The sequence below is a fragment of the Denticeps clupeoides genome, chromosome 2, assembly GCF_900700375.1.
Source record: "Denticeps clupeoides chromosome 2, fDenClu1.1, whole genome shotgun sequence".
Taxonomy (NCBI): domain Eukaryota; kingdom Metazoa; phylum Chordata; class Actinopteri; order Clupeiformes; family Denticipitidae; genus Denticeps; species Denticeps clupeoides.
In genome coordinates this window covers 4,707,353-4,727,611 of record NC_041708.1, presented here as the reverse complement: position 1 = coordinate 4,727,611, position 20,259 = coordinate 4,707,353, and the positions used below count along the sequence as shown (strand labels likewise).

The following is a 20,259-nucleotide window of genomic DNA, read 5'->3' as shown; positions in this document are numbered from 1 at the left end:
GGACACTCCGATCAAATCAGTTCAATTCCCAAACCAGTTCAGGCAGATTTCCGAATAAGTAGAACCATACCGAAAAACTACACATGAATTTAATTTCCTTTGAGAAAGGAGTTCATAATCCAAAGAAACGCATGAGTTGACGCGAATGCTGACATCTTCTCTCCACGTCTTTATTTATTGGAATGTATCTACAGAATCACAACTTTTTTTTTCTCTTCTCTTTTTAGAAGGTATACTGTAAATGCAACAACCAAGATCAAATGAGTCGGTGCAACATCCACCTGATGCATCTACACTGACAATACAGCAGTCTTTGGATCTCAGTAACATTTCAAACAGAAAATGAAGTAAAGAAAGAAAATAGTAAACCAGACTGTGCATTCTAGGAGTAGAATTTGACGTATTGCATTGGCTATAACGTGGCTGATGGAAATGTTTTTTTTTTTTTTTTTTTTTTACCCCAACTGTGCTCATTTTTGGCCAAAAAAGGTACAACAGACCATAATCAGCCTCTGGCTCTACGACATTTACTGCTAGTGAGAAAAACATTTTGGTTTTGTACATTTTGCTGCTCTGTGTATTAATGAATAAAAGTAAAACCCTGTATTGTTTGTGAGAACAAATCTATTTCAGTAGAATTGAAACAGAAGACAGTAAAACGTGGCACGAACAGAAAGCAAATGTGACTGGCGTGGAAGGGTGTGACTTTACAGTTGCAGAGAGGCTTGTGCTAGACTCCGTAGTGCAAATGGCAAATCACACGTGACTATATAACGGAGGCAGATGTGGCACGTGACAGGAAGAACACGGACCCACGCAGAACAACACTGGCTCTCCTTTCAAGACTCATTCACGTTTCTCAATTCATGCTGAAATGCCTGAAATGTGCAGATATGTAACTAAGGGTTGCACTGGACAAAATCGTTTTTTTTTTGTTGTTTTTTTTTTGGGGGGGGCATTGAAAAGTCCTCAGAGTCCGAAAAAAGTGCCCTGGTCCGTCACGCACTGAGGGTCACCGAAGTCAACTGGGAGATAACAAAAAAATAAATAAAAAAATTACCATAGTTCCTCTGACATGCAAAACCTGGTCTACTGCCCAGTGCGTCTTCACGTAGGGTTATACAGTAGATTATAGCGATGTATATGACATGGTCCTTCTTGCCGCTAAAATGTGACTTTATTTTAGCATGATTGCACAAGACACGTTAGCCTTAATAATTGGCGTCAGCCCCTGGAAGAGATGAGAAAAGAGGTCGGCATCAGTGAAAAATGTTCTCCTGTACAGGGGAGTCAATAAGCCTTGCGTATACTTTTAGGTACTTATAAAACCTACAATTTTGTTCATTTTTTTAATGGATTCAGGACCACATTTCTCCAACGCTTAAACGTAGTGATATTCGGGAACATGGCCACGTGCTAAGTCTTATTTCACTCCTGGAACAAGTAACCTTAACACACAACAAAGTTTTAAATCTAATTTACCTCTAATTAAGAGGAAGAATTTGGGACATTTTGAGACAATACTTGGCAGAATTTGTAAGACATAGATAAAAAGTCCCACTTTAATTATTGTCTATGGGAGAGACAAGAATTAAAGAATTGCTTTATGTTTTTTTGGAGGGTCAAACTGTTCCTTTAAGAGGGACATTTAGTCTCAAAATTCTAGTTGAATGAAGCTGGAACTGCATCTATCATCTAACTGCATCTAATTTAATAAATTATGAAAACCAGTTACCTGGGCACCGATCCTTCAGAACAGATTCTTGCTTTTCTGTTAAAATAAGAAGAAACATTTACTTTTTGCAGTGTTTAGCACTTAGAAGACACTGAGCACCTTAGAAGATAAAATAAAAGACTTCACAAAATATTTCATGCAAATTCTGTGGCAAAAAGGTTAATGACTAGCAAAAGATCAGCAAATTCATTATTTTCATTATCAACCAAAAAATGTTGAATAGTAATATTACTAATAAACCTAAAGACTTAATCATTAAGCTCAGAAATCTGAATTTTTTAATACAAATCTGTAATTGGAGTGCACAGCAGTGACAGGTGGACAGAAAGATTCTTCATGCTCCAAAAGCAGGAAAAAATAAAGAACAACGAACAAGAAAACTGGATAATAGATAAAAAAATAAGAACAGAGCCTTACATAAATCATGCAGAAAATAAGGTGCAAAAAAAAAAAAGAATTTCCTTTGTATGCAGCTGAAGTGTGATTCTTATTAATGACCAACACTCATAGAAAGGCCACAGCTGCTGCAGTAAAACAGAATGATGATAGAAAAACACTTGTATTGTGTGTGTGTGTGTGTGTGTGTGTATAAAGGCATTATGTATTCACTTAAGCACATAGTGTTGGGCAAATAAACACATTAAAATCAAGTCCCCAGGAAATGAGTCTGAGCATCATTGTCTCATGTGACGTGACTGGCCATTTTCATGCTGTGCTTTACCTTTTTCTTTGCCTGTAAGAGCTCCTGGTAGGCACTGGAACGAATAAATCTGCTGTAGGAGTCGCTCTTCATCAGCTTGTAGATGTGTTCCTGCGAAGAACACAGTTGTGTTCATAAAGCATCTACACTCATCAGCCACTTTATTAGAGACCCTGTGGAGACACCTTGGGTGTAGACCAGCTGCTAGCATGTTGTCCACCCTGTGGACAAGCAACGTGTATTTGAAAAAAAAAATCTACCATTTATTCTGCTGGATTGAGACAAGACCAACACCTTAATCACACTGACCTTCAAAGGTTGAAAATTTAATTAAAGCAGCAGCAGAGGCAACTAGACAAGGGGAGTTTCTGAACAAACTTCGATTTTGGCTTGGAAAGCAAAAAAAGGTTAAAAGAGAAAAGGACAAAGAGAGGAAGGGGGCGTGGTTTACCAGGGGATGTGGCTTACATAAGGGGCATTGTCTGTTGACAAGCAAAAGTCAATTTGGCCATGTTTGATTTGGGGTGTGTGGTTTTTGTTAAAGGGGCGTGGTCTAGAAAATTAGGTGTGCCTCTGATGAAGGTGTGTACCGAGTTTCATGTCAATATGTTGAAAGGTGTGGATCTGAGAATGGGTTAAAGTTCCCATAATAAGTAAATGGGGAAAAAGAGAGGGTGAAAAGGAGGCGTGTGGGCGTGGCCATTGGGGGGGAAAAGGGGTTCAATAGAAAAAGGGGTTCATGGAGATGCTGGAGTTTTGGATGTCTAGGGTAAAATAATTAGATAATTAGGCGGGACTCCGATGAAGGTGTGTACTGACCTGGGCATCTTCGAATGCATAGCGCCCGGGGTCCTTCACATTCTGCGTGGTCTTGTCGTAGCTCTTGGAATCGACGTTGATCGCACTGGGGGCTCCAGGGGCGAGGAACTCCTGCCAGATCTCCTGGACCCGAGTGGGAACCTCACGGATTGGCCGTTTCTTCAGTTCCTGAACCGCCAGCCAAAACCTGACCCAGCAGACAACATTAAGAATGACCAGCAGATGGCACTACAGTTTAATTGTTTTTTTTTTTTTTCATTTACAGGGCACATTTTTTCATTATGATTTATAACTAATAAATTCAAACCCACAGGTCTAAGGATCAACTGACGTAACTTTTAGGTTAAAATATTTTGCATCACTGAATTGATGCACCCTATAATTTGCCATGAGCATGAATGTGTGTGTGTTCTTTGATTACATTTTTTTACCAATAATGTTATTAGTAATCTGATGCAAAATGTTACAGAAAAAGTGTTTATATCAAGGAAGCCAAATATGGATCCTCCAGAAATAACCAGGGTACCAATGGAATGAGGGATGACTCAGATATGGAACAGATCGAGGTTAATCACGCTTCGTTGCTCACCTCAGGTTTTCCGAACTGAATTCCGACTCAAGGAACTTGAGGAACTGTTCTCGGCCGACTGGATCTTTCAAAACCTCGTCGATGCCGAAGCCCCATCGCTTCACTCTCTGCTGTCCAGGCTCCTTGCTGAACACACATATTCATGGACATAAATTTATGAAATATGTGCATAGAATAACATGGCCATGGTTTTGTAAAAAGCATTTTATTTTAAAAGCATCTGTTTCTGTGTTTTGCACTAAAATGTGTAAATGCTCTAATAACATCAACAAAGTCAAGAATGTGTGATGCAGTGGTGGTGGTAGCCTAGTGGTTAACACACTCGCCTATGAATCAGAAGACCCAGGTTCAAAACCCACTTACTACCATTGAGCAAGACACTTAACCCTAAGTTGCTCCAAGGGGGGAACTGTCCCTGTAACTACTGATTGTAAGTAGCTCTGGATAAGGTTCGTCTGATAAATGTTGTAAATGTAAATGTAAATGCAGTAACAACCATGACTCGGACATAAATATGCACTGAATTGTAACAAGTCAAGTTGGGGGAGAAAAACAGTTTCATGCGGGAAGTTTAGAACTCCTATAAGAAATTGACAGGCTGTATATGAAGGAAATTCAGTGTTTAAATGGCAGCACATCCCCCCTGCAAATAAAATTCGAGGTCAGCATTTGTTTTTTTATTTTCCTCCTCCTCTCACACTGAGGTGTGTGGAGTGGAAGTGTGTGCTGACAGCTGGAGTAATCGCAGTGAGATGGAGATAAAGTCATTTCCGCTGTTGACACCGCCTAGCGCAGCGGCGCGGGGGGTGGGGTGGGGGGGACGGTGTGAACACTCTGGCCAGCAGCTGTGGCCGCCACCGCCGCCGCGCCGGTTCCTCCACACAGACGGAGGTGAAAGATTGGAGGGGGGAAAGCGATGAAACGAGAGATGAGAGGATGGGGTCTCGGGGGGAGTCAGGGTTGCCCATGGGGGCTCCTTTCTGTCTTCTCCCCGAGGGGCTTTATGGATTCACGCACTGACTAAATGAAGTGTAAACGACACACCTGGCCTCCAGCTCCCACAGCGTCGTGTCATCCGAGATCCAGGGATTGGACGGGTCAGGGGACGTCAGGAAAGGGTCGTACTCCATGTACTGTTCGGTGTAAGCCAGCAAACTGTAAAAATTGAGAAAATGTCAGGAAGCTGCTGGAGCTGCACAACAGTTAATAGTGTAATAAAGTGTAATAAAGTGTGTAATATTAATAAAACAACACGGAATTACATTCCAAAAAAATATTTAATTTACCTCTCTGCAACTTTGGACATTTTTAACCGGTGTCGATCTAACTGCGCTTGCCAATATTGTATCTAAGGAAGAAGCAGACGATTGTTTATGTGGTAGGTTGAGCATGGTGGCAAAGTCATGGTAAAAAAAATTATTAAGTAACCTCAAGCCAGCAAATCTGCATGTCACCTATTGATCCATGTAAGGAAAGTTGGCAGTAATCACTGTTTAGTACTGCTGTAAGGTGAACACTGCCAGGTTACAAAACAGTTAAAGTCATTTACAAAAGTAATCAAATGAATTACAATACTTTTATATAGTAATTGAAACAGTTACACTACTGTTACATTTTAAATAGGGTAAGTTTTTGTAGTTTTTGAAGGAATTACATTTCCAAAGTAACCTTCACAGCACTGTTTATTACACACTGTTGCATATTACATTTTGTACATGTATTGTTGAAAAGCCATGTTTGATACAGTTTCATCTCATAAATTGATCTGTTTCGTCTCATAAAGTTGGACCTCTGTCTATTGATTTATGTACAAAATGTTGAGAGTGGGTCCCAAAAAAAAACTTGTTCATTTAACTGTTTCACATCAACAATATGCTAATATGATTCTAAATTATTCTAAACTATGGTAACTACAAAACTATATTACAAATACACTCACCCATCTTATGTAATGCTTGAAGATGCACGTTAATTCGTTTTAGTCAAATTAGTCTTTTGATGGACTACAGAAAGCTGTCCAGGAAATCTTTATTTTTAAGTGGCAGTAAAATGACAATTTAAGAGCCTGTTTTGGTTTGTCCTATCTCTGTTTCGCAAAGTTCATTACAAGCTGTCGTCTCATTACATCAACTGGAGAAAAGTACCTAGCTGAAAGCCAGGGTATGCAATTGTGCCTTTAAGTGCTGTGTGTTCCCCTTCCAGGAGATAGGGCCATTAAAAATTAATGACATTCGAAGCTTATTCTACTTGCAGTTGAAGTAATTGCAAACGATCACAAACAAGTCACCACATTTAATGGTTCCTTTTTTTAAGTGTGTTACAATGCAGTAGAAAAATGGCTGAATCAGGGTGGCAAAACTCCAGGGCAACGATTTGCAAATGCAACTTTGAAAAGCCACAGGACTGCACTGCATCAATTTCACTTTTGATTCAACAAATCTTTTATTTATCCTCTAGTGCATAAACATGCATTCTGTGTTTTGTGAGACAAATAATGACTGATTAGAATCAGACTCTTATGCATGTGAAAGACCCAGTTTAGGGTTAAACTATAAATACACACACACATAAGTGTACATGACATAGACACCGATGCAGTACCTGCTCTTGGAGCTCCTCTGCTGTTGGCTCTCGGACCTCTGGGGTTGTGGTGTGGGTGGGACTGTGACTGCGGATGTCGTTCTGCAGGCCGTACACTGACTGGATGAGCCATCACAGAAACATGAGAACAGGGGTTAAGACTTTTGGGTCTGTGCTGTGAAAATTTTGAAAATCAACACAGCACAGTTCGCTGATACCTTTCTTGTTTTGTGGGGCTGCTTCATCCGCGAAGACTTCTTAATGTCAGCCTCTGTCGTGTTCACACAACCAGGCTGCAAAAAACAAAATGGACATACAGGCAGATGCTTAAATAAAACTGGCAACTTGGCCAATTGTTTTAATCACTCCAGCAAATAGCATTTATGTTTTGTGATTCGGTTTGGATGCCTGGAATCTGTTCTGTGGCCCGTTTACTTTCAGAACTGCGTACTCTTCGCATTAGAGTTCATACTCTTCGCATTAGAGTTCAAGCGCAGTCGAGTAAAGAGGGATCACCTTGGCACAGCCCTTTCTACAGCAGCACACTGGATTTATAAAGGACTGAAGTTGCTCTGACCGGGACATACCAGAGCATCCATCTTTCCTTTCCGAAAGTCATTACCCAGGTTGAATTGGCTTGGGATGAGCTTTGGATCATTGTCATCTGAAACAACTGGTGAAATTTGTCTTCAATGGCAGTTTTTCTGGCAGAAAGCTGCTGTTTCTTTTTGGCCAGGGACACAATGGTAGTAAGTGGGATTTGAACGCTTCCACAGTACCACATTCTAAGTTCTGTAAGATGATATGCATAGACGATTTTGACAACAATAAAACTAGATTTTTCAGAATTTACTGGCTTCACTGACAATGTCAACAGGTACATATTTTAACTGTTGTCTAATTTTGACCCTAAATAAGGGAAACTGCACTCAAAAAATGATTAGTTGGACCCATCTGTTTGCCTGCCTTAGTTTCAAATAGCATAATTTAAATGTGTGGAAATAGGTGTCATAATTTAATTAAGTTAACCCAACAAATCTTTTTATTTGAGTGTGTGCAAAGTCCCATTTCCATTATATAGCTTCTGAAATATCATTAAATAACGTTGTGTTTTAATGTTAAATAACTGACATTAAGCAACAGTTAACAATGAAAACATGAAAGAATAAAACATCCTTTGAGTCAATATAAAAACAAAGCATCTTCCGCAGAGCATGTAACTACTTCTGATCCAACTCGGAAGCTAAAAAATTCCCTGTTTACATGCCGGGCTGAGCAAAGGAAAGAGACAGATAAGGCTCCTCACCTGCAATATCAATTTTCCCGGGGCCAACCTAATCTAGCACACAACAACCAACTACATCAAGTGAAGCGCTCTGAGCCGGGAGGAAGGAGATGAGCTAACGTTAGCAAGAAGCACGGAGATGCCCCGCCACTCCCCATCTCTCCTTTGGTGAAAGGCTCGGTGATGGGTGGCTTGAGGCGAGCAATCAATCACGGCCCAGCGGGGGCCACCAGGTCCCTGTTTGGTTAAACATCACAGTGGCACCAGCGCGCTTCCTGCTTGCAAACACGTCAAAGCAATGGGCCCAATGAACATGACGAGTGCACAAAGACAAGGCTCCGGGGGAGATACTAAATTCTTAACTATTTACCAACATGTGAGTGGTAGTAGCCGATGAACCAGAAGACGCAGGTTCAAACACTACTTGCTACCATTGTGTCCTTGGACAAGACACTTAATCCTGAGTGTCTCCATAGGGACTGTCCCTGTAACTACTGACTGTAAGTCTCTATGAAAAAGGGTGTCTATTAAATGCCGTAAATGTAAATGTAAATGTACTGTAAACATACGAGCTGCAATTTAATTCATAGAATCACATTACTGGGGCAAGTGTTAGCACTGTGGAAAAGGAAATAATATGGCCTCCATACATTTTTATTAAAACCAATACATTGCATTGTCAATGTTAATGTGTAAATACATTCAGTGTAACACACTGAACCTATTATTATGCCATATATCTTTAACTTTTGTTGATAGTTCTGATAATAGAAATTACTGACAGAATGAACTGATAATGGATTGATAAATATAGCAAATCGATAGGTTGGTAATTTGCTGTCAATCTGTTTATTCTAAAAATAAAAGGATCTCTTCCATTACATTTACATTTACAGCGTTTATCAGACGCCCTTATCAAGAGCAAATTACAAATCAGTAGTTACAGGGACAGTCCCCCTGGAGAGACTTAAGGTTAAGTGTCTTGCTCAGGGACACAATGGTAGTAAGTAGGGTTTGAACCTGGGTCTTCTGGTTCATAGGCGAGAGTGTTACCCACTAGGCTACTGATAGAGTTACCACAAGTGTAACTCTATCCCTAACACTGGTAACAACTAGTTTAAATCTGATACCCAAATACTGTTAATATGACTTCACAGCCTCCCATTTAAACCGCTCACTCCAGTTTCCGTACCAAACTGTTAAAGGACATCAGAAACGGCATCTCAGTTTTTATTCATTTCTAATCAAGTTGTGTCCATGGCTCCAGGGAATCCTTGACTATCAATCAATCACTTCTCAATTCCCTGGGTGGGGTCCAGGTGAATCTGTTTGAGATGAGGTCCATTTGTAAAAATGTCATTGGTAATAACAGACATATTAACCAGTACCAGTGGGTGAAGGTGCTAGGAAGGTCTCAGAAGGAAAGTGAGATGTATGGTAACTTTGTTTCCAAGCTACTACTGTACTTAGTTCAGTAGCTTACATGCACACCACCACACCAGTGTAGTATATTAAAGTTAATATTAATTAGTACATTTTAACTGGGAGAAGATGCATTTAATAGCCATGGGCACTTACCTTCAGTGCAGTTCCATGCGCTAAGCATGGGGCTTGTTAGCTAGTGTAATGTGGAACCAGTCCTCAAGAATGACATAAATAAATTGATGAAACGTTAGGGAAACAGGATATTTAATGACATTTGCACATGTGATAAGCACGGGTTTAAATTACCCAGAATGAGGAAGTAGTGTGAAATCATGTTCGGGATGACATAGTTGCACGGTGTCACGACTACGGACTTACGAGGGAAGGAAGCGCAGAGGTCTGACATACTGGGAAGGGGTTTTTATTATTAAATAAACAATAAACACAAATAAAGACGGGCGCGGTGGCCGAAAACGATTTAACTTAAATACAGACAAACTAAAACTAACCCGTAGGCGTGTGGCGATTGCCAGAACTCAAAACACATGACACAAAACTAGGTCAAGTTCGTGCAGCGAGTTCACGAAAATGCCAGCGACCCCGAACGGGCGGAAACTTCCGGCATTTATGGGGCATCAGGATTGGGTTCCGGTGTGGAGCCCAGCTGCAGGCAATCCTGACAGAGCCCCTCCTCCAAGGGCTACGTCCTCGGAGCCCCAACAGTACCATCAGTGGAGGCGGTGGGGCGGACGGCGGCAACCACAGGGCTCCTGCCCTGCTGTATCCTCCCCTTGGAGGACCCGGTCCCTCGGGCTGGCTCCACGGCGTGGTCAGGCGTGGCGGCCCCGGTCCCTCGGGCTGGCTCCCCGGCGTGGTCAGGCGTGGCGGCCCCGGTCCCTCGGGCTGGCTCCCCGGCGTGGTCAGGCGTGGCGGCCCCGGTCCCTCGGGCTGGCTCCCCGGCGCGGTCAGGCGTGGCGGCCCCGGTCCCTCGGGCTGGCTCCCCGGCGCGGTCAGGCGTGGCGGCCCCGGTCCCTCGGCCTGGCTCCCCGGCGTAGTCCCGCTTGGCGGCCCCGGTCCCTCGGCCTGGCTCCCCGGCGTGGTCCCGCTTGGCGGCCCCGGACCCTCGGCCTGGCTCCCCGGCGTGGTCCCGCTTGGCGGCCCCGGACCCTCGGCCTGGCTCCCCGGCGTGGTCCCGCTTGGCGGCCCCGGACCCTCGGCCTGGCTCCCCGGCGTGGTCCCGCTTGGCGGCCCCGGACCCTCGGCCTGGCTCCCCGGCGTGGTCCCGCTTGGCGGCCCCGGACTCCCGTACCTGCACACAATAATCAGGGCCGATCCATCTGGGTACGTGTGGGCCCTGTCTCCACATGTCCCCTCTGACACGTCTTGTGTCACCCCCTGCACCGCGCAGGGAGATTGTCCCAGAGCCTCCGGCGACTGTTCCAGGCACCCCAGGCTGGTGCCTTCTGGGACTATGCAGCCCCTCTCGCTGCACGGCCCTGGTGCCAAGGGGGGGGCATTGCCAGACCATCCGGCTAGCCCCTTCTGCGTCCGTTGGGACAAGCAGGCCCTCTTCCTGTCTGTCCCAGCTGGGTCCTCATGCCTACCCGGGGGCTCTATGGCGCTCCACCCCTCTGGAGGCAGACGCAGGCCCATGCCTGGCCCGCCCTCCTCACTGGCTACCGGAGGACCCAGCTCCATCGCTTCCCCACCTCCCCTCCCCTCAGGAGGAGTCCCCAACCCGAACTGCACCCCCCCAAAAAATTCTTTGGGGGAGCACCCCCCCCGGCTGGACTTAGGGGTACCTTGGGGCTCGTCCACCTCGCCTTGGACCGGTGCAGTCAGGTTGGGAACTCCCTCCCTGGGGTTCAGCTCTGCTGCTGGGTCACCATCTGGTGGACACAAAGAGGGGAAGTGGGGGCGACATACGGACACATATGCCACGCACACACACACAGACAGAGACAGACAGAAGAGAGGGTCGTCTAGTTCCCTCTCTGAGCACTCCGGGACCTCCTCAGGGGGCACAGCCAGGATCTCGGGAGGCGCGACCTTCTCGTCGTCCGCCAGTGCTTGGTCTTCTTGCCCCGGATCCTGACTGGCGCTGGATGTGGTGGAGGGGCAGAGTTCGATCCCTGGCTCAGGCTCTGGCCGATCAAACTCCGCCCTCAGTCTCTGCTGGAAGTCCCGAAAACTGCTGTCTGTCTCTCCCTGCTGCCAGAGGGCTGCGCTCCAGCCCCATGCTGACCCAAGCAGACACGAGAGGATGGTGGTGGTCTTATCAGTGTCTGCTGCCCCACTGAAGGGTCCCGGGACAATTGGGCTGTCCCACACGGGGCTGGGCACGTCGCTGGAGATGGTGGTAGGTGTGTGGTGTGGAGGGGGGTGGACGTCTTCTCCAGCAGGTGTGGACGCTGGTGCTGCGCTGCCATTTCGCTGGGGAACGTCCGGGCAGAGGGAAGGCGGGTCGGCGACTGGAGCAGGAATGGAGGATTCCCTGCGAGGCAGTCCCGGCAGCGCAGTTGCTGGCTGGCGACCTCCCGTCGCCCTCTTCCACCAGCTTTCCTCACACTGCTGGGAGGGACGTGGGTTTCCACGGACCTCGTGACGATCCTGGATGGGCGCGATGGGCGGAGCCATCCCGGCACCGACTGCCCAAACGGCGTCATCCTGGTCGTCGTCCGTGTCCACCTTGTACCCCCGGAAGTCACATGGGTCATCACGGACGCCACGATGATCTCGGACGCGCACGCTGGGCGGAGCCATCCCGGCAACGACCGCCCACCGAAAATCCACGTCATCATCGCTTTCGTCATCCGTGTCCTCCCACCGGTGACTCCAAGGGTCGTCCACCCTGCGGACATCCTGGACCCATGGCGCGATAAGCTCCCATGGGCAGTACTCTGGCCATTCGGGCTGGAGGCTGCCCACCTCCTCGCTGGAGGAACGCCGCCGTTGTTGTTGCCGCTTCTCACCCCCCTGGAAGTGACGTGGGTCCCCACGGACCTTGCGACGATCGCAGACTGGTGCGATGGGCGGAGCCCAACTCTCGTCTCCCGTGCTCTCGTCGTCGTCCGTGTCGTCCCAGTCCACGGGGAGCCTGGCCAGCAGAGCGCAGAGTTCTTGGCTCGACATGCCGAAGATCGTGGGGGTCGCATCTTCTGCGCTCGCTGTCCACGTCACTTCCTCGCTGCTGCCGACGCCAACGTCCTCGCTCCGCCCACTCACCCGCCGACGTTGTCGCTTCCGGGTTTCGCGGAGTTTCCCGGGGGTGACGTCATCACGCGGCGCCGCGTACCACGGCTTCTCGGGGAGAAAACGCTCCACCAGAACGGGCGGCGCGTCTCTCCCCTGGCGTCCGCGTTCGCCGCGCCGGGCTGCGTCCTTCGCGGCGTTTCTTCTCCTCTGCTTTCCACCTCTGCGCTTTTGGGGGGGGTCGCTGGCATTCTGTCACGACTACGGACTTACGAGGGAAGGAAGCGCAGAGGTCTGACATACTGGGAAGGGGTTTTTATTATTAAATAAACAATAAACACAAATAAAGACGGGCGCGGTGGCCGAAAACGATTTAACTTAAATACAGACAAACTAAAACTAACCCGTAGGCGTGTGGCGATTGCCAGAACTCAAAACACATGACACAAAACTAGGTCAAGTTCGTGCAGCGAGTTCACGAAAATGCCAGCGACCCCGAACGGGCGGAAACTTCCGGCATTTATGGGGCGTCAGGATTGGGTTCCGGTGTGGAGCCCAGCTGCAGGCAATCCTGACACACGGCAACAATAAAAGTAATACGTTTCTCTTCCTTTCAATATAGATGGCTATCAAGCGGTTCTTTCTTGTTTTATATGTTCATGCAAATTCCAGGGGACATTTTTTTAAAGGGCCGTCAATGCATTCTTGCCATTTGCAAGCGCCAGCAATATAAATAAATACCCACTCCCAGGTTGCTAGCAAGGTCAGCCTGTTTCAAGTACAAAAATAAGAAAAGCATCACTGGGTGATGGACTGCCTGTGCACATATCATTTTTCTCTCGCCTGACTGTGCCTTTAAGAGGGTGATTTGGTTTTAAAATGAGGTTAAATCTCTGTTTTTGCAACTGCAATCCTTACTCAGTGTCGAGCATAAAGGGGCGAAGAAATATTCATCTGTGCCGCGGCGTCGCTGAAAGGTTAACAGGCGCTAAATTCTCCAGGTCTGTTAAATACCCACGCTTCTGTCCCCGCGACGTAACACAATTATAACGTGATAAATAATTCAGCCCCCTTTTTTGTGTGTTTGCGCTGAAATTGGATCTGCCATTTCCCATTTAGCCAGCAGGGGTCTGATCTTGGGGACAAAGCAGCTGTGCGAGCCTTCGGTTTCACTAAGCCCACAGGCTCCCCGCTGAGTGCTAATAAGCTAATGAGAGGAGAGGGCCACATCTGACAGACAAGGGCATTGTGTGTGTGTGTGTGTGTGTGTGTGTGGGCATGCTTGTAATCTTTATCTCTATTTCTGTATTTGCAAATACGCAATGTATTTACTATTCATTTACCATTATGGGTAACGAGACCTCTGTTACCCTTTGTGATACCCCTGCTCCTGTTACCATATTTTCAAACTGGTGCAAAGGAATGTTCTCTACAGTAAGATCAAATCGCCTCTCATAAATACATATATAGACCAAGAAATAACATGATTTTTCAAGTTTTGCACATAATAATGCTTATAAATCATTCAGAATGACATGCATGAATGCTGTCAATCATCTGGCCCTTCCCATTTTAAAACTTGTAACTTGTTCACATCAGTAAAGTTCGAGGTAGTTCACTTCAAGATACGGATAGCTACCACGTGGATCTTTCTTGCTTTATCTATTTATGTAGAAATACACCTTTTGAACTTCACACAGCATCAGTTTGAAAATAGGGTTCTTTATGTTGTTGTAGCCCCTGTGCTTATCTGTGCATATGTTGAATATTTAATTCACAACATTCAATTTTACAAGTTGTGCACTGTATTTTCACTTTTAGCTGTGATTTATTATATACCTTGCAAATTCTGGTATATAATATAAAATATATATTTTAAATATTGTATTATTATTTCTTATTTTATTTATCTAAGGTGTCATTTGACCTAGTCATTTGTCCAATATGGCCTCACTGGAATTAAAAATCCAGATACATGAAAGGTAAGACTGGAAATTCGTGAAGAACTGAAATTAAAGTGCTGTTTGCAGCACTGTCATAAATTACTCATCAAATGTTCCATACTATGGTGCTAACTACATAGCTTATGTATCTGTCTTTCCAAAAATTTTGATGTTGGTTATGCACCATGTGCACCAGGAAAATATGCACCATGTGTCTGGTGTGCAAGCTGTGTTTTTCGTCTATATTTTCATATTTATTACAGGATTAACATATATTCTCTATTCACTCTCCAGGCTACCATCAAGATCTTCAGGCTCAAAGGTCATTATTTAATTGACATGACATTTGACATTTTTGACATGAATTTTGGAGAACCCTGAGCCAGAATACTTAAACCAACAGTACTTTCAACCTGCAATTTATTATTTATTATCAGCCTATTGTTCGCCTGTAAGCATTTTTCATGTAGGATTTGGAACGGAAATGGTGCCTAAAAGAAAAACAGAATACAAACATGGCTTTCTAGAACTTTCCTGCCAAGCAAATGAAGACAACTGTGTGGTTGTTGTAATGGCACTGATGAGCACAAACTCCTGAAGGTCACCGTTTTCAAGTGGCAACCTGAATGATAAGTATACAGCCGGCAAAGCAGCCAGCAGTCCCTGACACTAAAGGATCGGAGTAATTAGCCTCAGATCCCCGGAGAAGGGAGGAACTGTCTTACATCACTCCCTGTCTTCATTAAAAGCTGGATTCGAAAATGACAAAAAAAACGATGCTTCCCAACACAGACTGTCAAACCTTCAGAGACTAATCTGGATTAACAATGACATTTTCTGCTGTCATATCTGGAGCAATCCTAAACAAGCACCCTTCCCCTTCAAAAACCGGCACCGTGGAAATATATATCATGTGGCACAGGCCCCGGGGAACTGAATTCTGATACTCCACAAAGCTTCTGATGTGATTTTACACATACTATTGATTTAAAGGAACAGTTTAGCAACTATCAATATCTTCCAGACAAAAAACATTTCCAGCTCTTCATTAAGAAGGTGTGCTGATGCAAATTATTTCCATTTCCAACATATCTTACATTTTTCAAACTTCAACCCCAACGAAGTACTGACAAAAATACAGAAGTTTCTTTACTGTAGGTCAATTATTACACTAATTTTAGAATTATTTTTCTGAATTACTGGTATCAACAGTAGGAAATCCAGAATAATTGGTCCACATTTACTATCCCTTTTTTTATGCACTGAGTCTAGATCCAGAATATGTCTTCTATGGAGAAGGAGTTGCTCTAATTGTGCCCTGAAAAGTGTGAGGAAGCAGGAAGAAATTGTGACAGAAAGGGGGAAAAAAAGTGTTGAAAATTGTAAGAAAAGTGACAAACAGGGAAAAAAAGTGTTAGAGAAGAAGAGAAAGTGCTAGACATGGTCCTCTCTGGGGACCGCCCCTACAGTCGAAACATGGCACATTTTACAGCTGGAGGCCTGGTCGGCTGACAGGTCGACTGCTGCACCTAATCTGATGAAGACGGGATGGTGGAAATGGATTTTTGCTCCGGAGCTCCATGAAGCATGGCCTTCACTACATGCAGCCCCGATCCTGTCTGCTCTCCCCTACAGACTACCACAAAGGCCTACGATTCCCCTGTACTTGCACCGAACCCCCCACCCCCGGACTCAATTCCGCATCCAACTCGCGCTTATCTGAGAAGATAACGAACAGCCATCTTACCACAGGCCTGTGCACATCCCAGAAGGCTCTTTCTTGACTGTCAAGTATTTTCCTCTCAATTTTGTCCCTTTTCTTGTCAACCCTGTGAAAAAAAAAGAGAACACAGATGAGGATTTTCATGTTTACTGGACGAAACCGACCACATATCTGGCCCCTTTGGTCACCATGTGAACGAAGGTAGAGCACAAATTTATGCCACTAGTAATCCAAGGCTGGTGCTTCAGCCAAGGCTTTCCATTCAGGTGACACTCTCTTCAAGAAATTTTAACCTTCTTTCCCCCAGCTGGAGCACCCTTCTCACATGCCACTTAAACAACTGCAATTACTGCCGAGGGGTGTTTTCTGATTGCTCCTGATTGGCTGAGTGATGAATGGCCGTCAGACACTTACTTGGCTTGTGCTTCTGCTTGCATAAATATGAACTCCCACTTCCGTGCGAAGGCTCTCTGTAGCCTCGCCAAGCTCTCCTGGGAATGAAATGGCAGAGGACAGAAGCTTAGCACAGTTTAGCTTGCCTTAACTTAGCCCATAATATAAAAGCGCATTGTTAGCTTATCAACTGGCCTGAATCAATGGTGGTGGGGGAATAGTCATCCATATTTAATCAAAACATGGTCAATAAAACACCAATCAGCCAGAACATAAAACCCAGTGTAGGTCTCAGGCACTACAGCTATGTCCTGTTGAGGTATGGACTAGGTATGGACTCTATAAGCTGTCCAGCAGTATCTGGAACCAAGTTATTTGCACGTTCAGATTTGATTTCCTGCACATCCAAGTTGAGTTTTGGGAAATTTGGAGGCTTTTACAACACCCTGCTTTTATTGGACAATATTTGCAGGGTGTTTGCATGAAGGGGTTAGCCTGTGGGTAGGTGGTGTTGTCAAAGTATCATCACACTACTTCGTCCACCTTGCCTTCCCATAGTGCATCATTCAACCGTTCTATCATAGCCAGCATTATGGTTTTCTTCTGTGGCATCAGACCATATGGGCAAGTCTTCCCTTCTCATCAGTGAAGCTTGGGCAGCCTTGCCCCTGCTCCTTGTGCCAGGTTTAGTAGCAGGTAACCACTGCATAGCATAAAAGGCCTTTATCCAGTCATCTAGCCTGACAATTTAGGCCTTGTCAGAGTCACTCAGATCCAAAACATCAACTTTGTGGCTGATTGGTGCATTCTAAAAAAAAAAAAACTGAAAATGGAAATACATGGCAGAGACATGACAAAATAACAGACTCTTACAGCTTCGTAGTCTGCAAGCTCTAGCCTGGCCTTGTTCTGCATTGTTCGTTTGCAGAGGTAAACAGCTGGATGCCCGGAGCAGCACGTGAAGAAGGAGAGAGAAGCACAGACAAGGAGACAGAATCAGAGCAAGAACCGCCAGGCCGCGAGACTGCAGCCGGACTGGTTTATTTGGCTCATCGGGACTTGGGTGGAAAGGTGCCAAAGATCGTCAGTGGAACTGAGCATTGTACGCCCTGCAGGGAGCATCGCTCTCAATCCAACCGCGATGACAGTCAAGCCGAGCAGAGGTCACCAAGTGGGGAATTATCAAATTATCAGAAGCGTCAGTAATGTGAGCTGATGGAGCGCCACAGCTTCAGCATCAAAGAACAAACCAACTCCAACTCCATCTGTTCATTGATTTTTTTTTCTTCTTCTTTTTTATGTCTTTGTCCAAGGTGTCTTAACAAGTCGCGTCGGTTTCAAAGTACAACTAATCCCCACTGAGAACAAACTGCTTCCTATACGGGAACAAAGGGAGGACAGCACAGAGCGTCTTGTTCGGCGGAGCCCATTACAAGGTGCTGTATTACTCAGCTGAAGAATCATGGTGGACAAGACGTTCCTTCCCTAGTACGCAAATGACATCAGTCTTTATAGATATAAGCGACCCTTTGATTTCAAATTTCAGAATATTGCAAAATACATAAACATAAGATATCAGATATCGCCTCATCGTCTATTAAAGGTTTTTTGGAAATAAGATAAACTAGTCAGTTGTAGCTGGGAGAGGAGGGACATTTTTTTCTATAATTTTGTTTAATACATCATTCATTGTGTCTATATACATGACATCATTAACACTTAATTAAGTCAGGTTACACCCATGACCCAGTAGAATACTGAAACTATATAAAGAGAAGCGAACCTTTTCGCATACAGGAACATATAAAAAGCATTTATTTCTGCCATAATTTATGGTGTGAAATAATAAGAAATAACAAATAACAAAATGCTGGGAGCTTTATTCTGAAATAAATGTGTTTCTAAAAGAATAAAGTTTACATCCTAGCTACAGGTACTGAACACTTCCTCGTCTGTGCAAGGAAGGTTTTTCTCTTGATGTTCTATCAAATCAATAGTATGTTTTAGTAGACCAGACAAAGCTCTCAGTCCGGGTACAAGTTATACAGTAATGCTGCCTGCAGTTAAGGGTTCTAGCCACGGTGCATTTTTTTTTTTCTCATCAAATGAGCTGAGGGTCAGCATATACTGACTGGAAGAAATCAAGAACGGGGGGGGGGTGAATCAGTAAAATATTGCACTTGATTACATCAGACACTAGGAAACGTGTGATTAAGGAGGCCAAGCCTTGTGGCTCCACCACTGGCCCATTAACGCTGAATGTGGCAGCTGGTGCTGACGAAGCTCCAAAAACACTTTCTGTATCGATTCCTTCGAGCACTTTCCGTGAGCGTGCTGTTTTTAAATGCTTAAATGACTCTGCCTTGTGGCTGAGGGGGGTAAAACATGCATACCGTGTACAAGCGGGAAAAAAAACATGGCAAGTGGTAAGTGGGTTAATTATTCAAAAAAGGCTAATTAGGCATGCATATACCAGTAAAGTGCGGTAACTTTCAACAAGATGACAGGGTATCCGAAAAACCCATTTACACAGAGGCATGCAGCATGCAAGGTTAAAGGGGGCAACTTATGATTCATTATTCCTTATATGTACCAGTAATAGCTGGTACAGCTAGACTACATGAGAAATATGAGATCCTAAACTTCAAACTCAAGATGTTTAATAGCATTTGAAATATACTGTGTAAATTTATTGTATATTAGGGGTGAGACAAAAATTATAATGTGGTATATATGATGATACTTCAAATATATGTGTGATATTTTTATATTTTACAATGGCCATTTACAAAATTTTCTGAGAATAAATTTGTGATAAACTGAACAACGTTTTATTATTCATGTTTTCTAAAACATACTATGACTTTTGTAAGATCCACTAAACTGTATTAGACACATTTTGAATCATGTATAAACAGCATACATTCCCTTAAACTACACAATATTTTAATATGACATCTTCATTCAGTTGTTCTACCATCATTACGGGGGCCATCAAAGCTGTAATGACTTTCTGAACAGAAACGGTGTGAGGCAGTTGACTTCATTAAATTCTGTCCAATGTTCAAAATGACGTGAATTTCAAAACGTACAAAAAACGCAAGATTGCTTCACGCTCGCACGTCCATAAACAGGAAATCAAACGCCACAGATGCACTTATCTGCAAATGCTGCACAATGACATTTATCCCACAATGCTGGCACCCGGCCCCTTAAATTACAGTCTGGGAGAGGAAATGCATAAAAAAAAAAAGCCATAAAAAGGTATAATATTCCCATTTTCAACAAGGCTGGCAATTATTTTGAAATAGGCATCCAGGTAATGCAGAAAATATATGTATTTATTATATGGTCGAATGTTGGGTGGTCCCTTAACGTTGTTTAATGCACACATCAGTACATGATTTCTCAGAATCACACAGTACGGAGAATAAAGTTAATGGCAGGTTATACTGTGTTTAAATACAGACCACCACAGTTTACAACAATTTACGGCATAAAGGAGGCAAAACGTTTTTGTATAGAAATAGGTTTTTTTTGTGACATACGATGCCCTATAATTTGAACAATTGTGTGATTGACCTCAATCACTCACCATAGTCGGTGTTCTCTGGCTCCCAGCAGTTCGAGGGCCAAAAGTATGGGGTCTGCAAAAGAGAAGTTTGAGACGCTGGGCTTTTTTTTTTTTTTTAAAGGATGCGTGCGAAGCAATTCCGTCGGCCAAAGAAACATGTAGTGAGCCATTTACTGTGAAAAGCGTTCTGTTCCCCACATGTAACAGTCTGTAATTCCCAGGAATAAAAAAAGACTTCTAATTCCCCTCAATCCTCGTTAACTCACCTAATAAATAAAGCACGTTCACCTGGTTAAAAATA

The 20,259-nt window shown here is 44.3% G+C and overlaps 1 protein-coding gene across 1 annotated transcript in view; it reads right to left on the bottom strand.

The window, feature by feature from the left end:
- Positions 1-149: 149 nt before the first annotated feature.
- Positions 150-20,259, bottom strand: part of rgs7b (regulator of G protein signaling 7b) — a 79,184-nt gene continuing 59,074 nt past the window's right edge. Inside the window, exons 6-18 of the mRNA XM_028966996.1 lie at positions 19,980-20,031; positions 17,258-17,322; positions 16,406-16,482; positions 16,016-16,097; positions 6,642-6,716; positions 6,445-6,543; positions 5,130-5,191; positions 4,888-4,998; positions 3,844-3,969; positions 3,255-3,441; positions 2,457-2,546; positions 1,736-1,771; positions 150-1,231 (exon numbers count right to left, since the gene is read on the bottom strand). Of these exons, the coding sequence (XP_028822829.1) occupies positions 1,751-1,771; positions 2,457-2,546; positions 3,255-3,441; positions 3,844-3,969; positions 4,888-4,998; positions 5,130-5,191; positions 6,445-6,543; positions 6,642-6,716; positions 16,016-16,097; positions 16,406-16,482; positions 17,258-17,322; positions 19,980-20,031 (1,047 nt within the window). The 3' untranslated portion in view covers positions 150-1,231; positions 1,736-1,750. The remainder of the gene's footprint in view (positions 1,232-1,735; positions 1,772-2,456; positions 2,547-3,254; positions 3,442-3,843; positions 3,970-4,887; positions 4,999-5,129; positions 5,192-6,444; positions 6,544-6,641; positions 6,717-16,015; positions 16,098-16,405; positions 16,483-17,257; positions 17,323-19,979; positions 20,032-20,259) is intronic.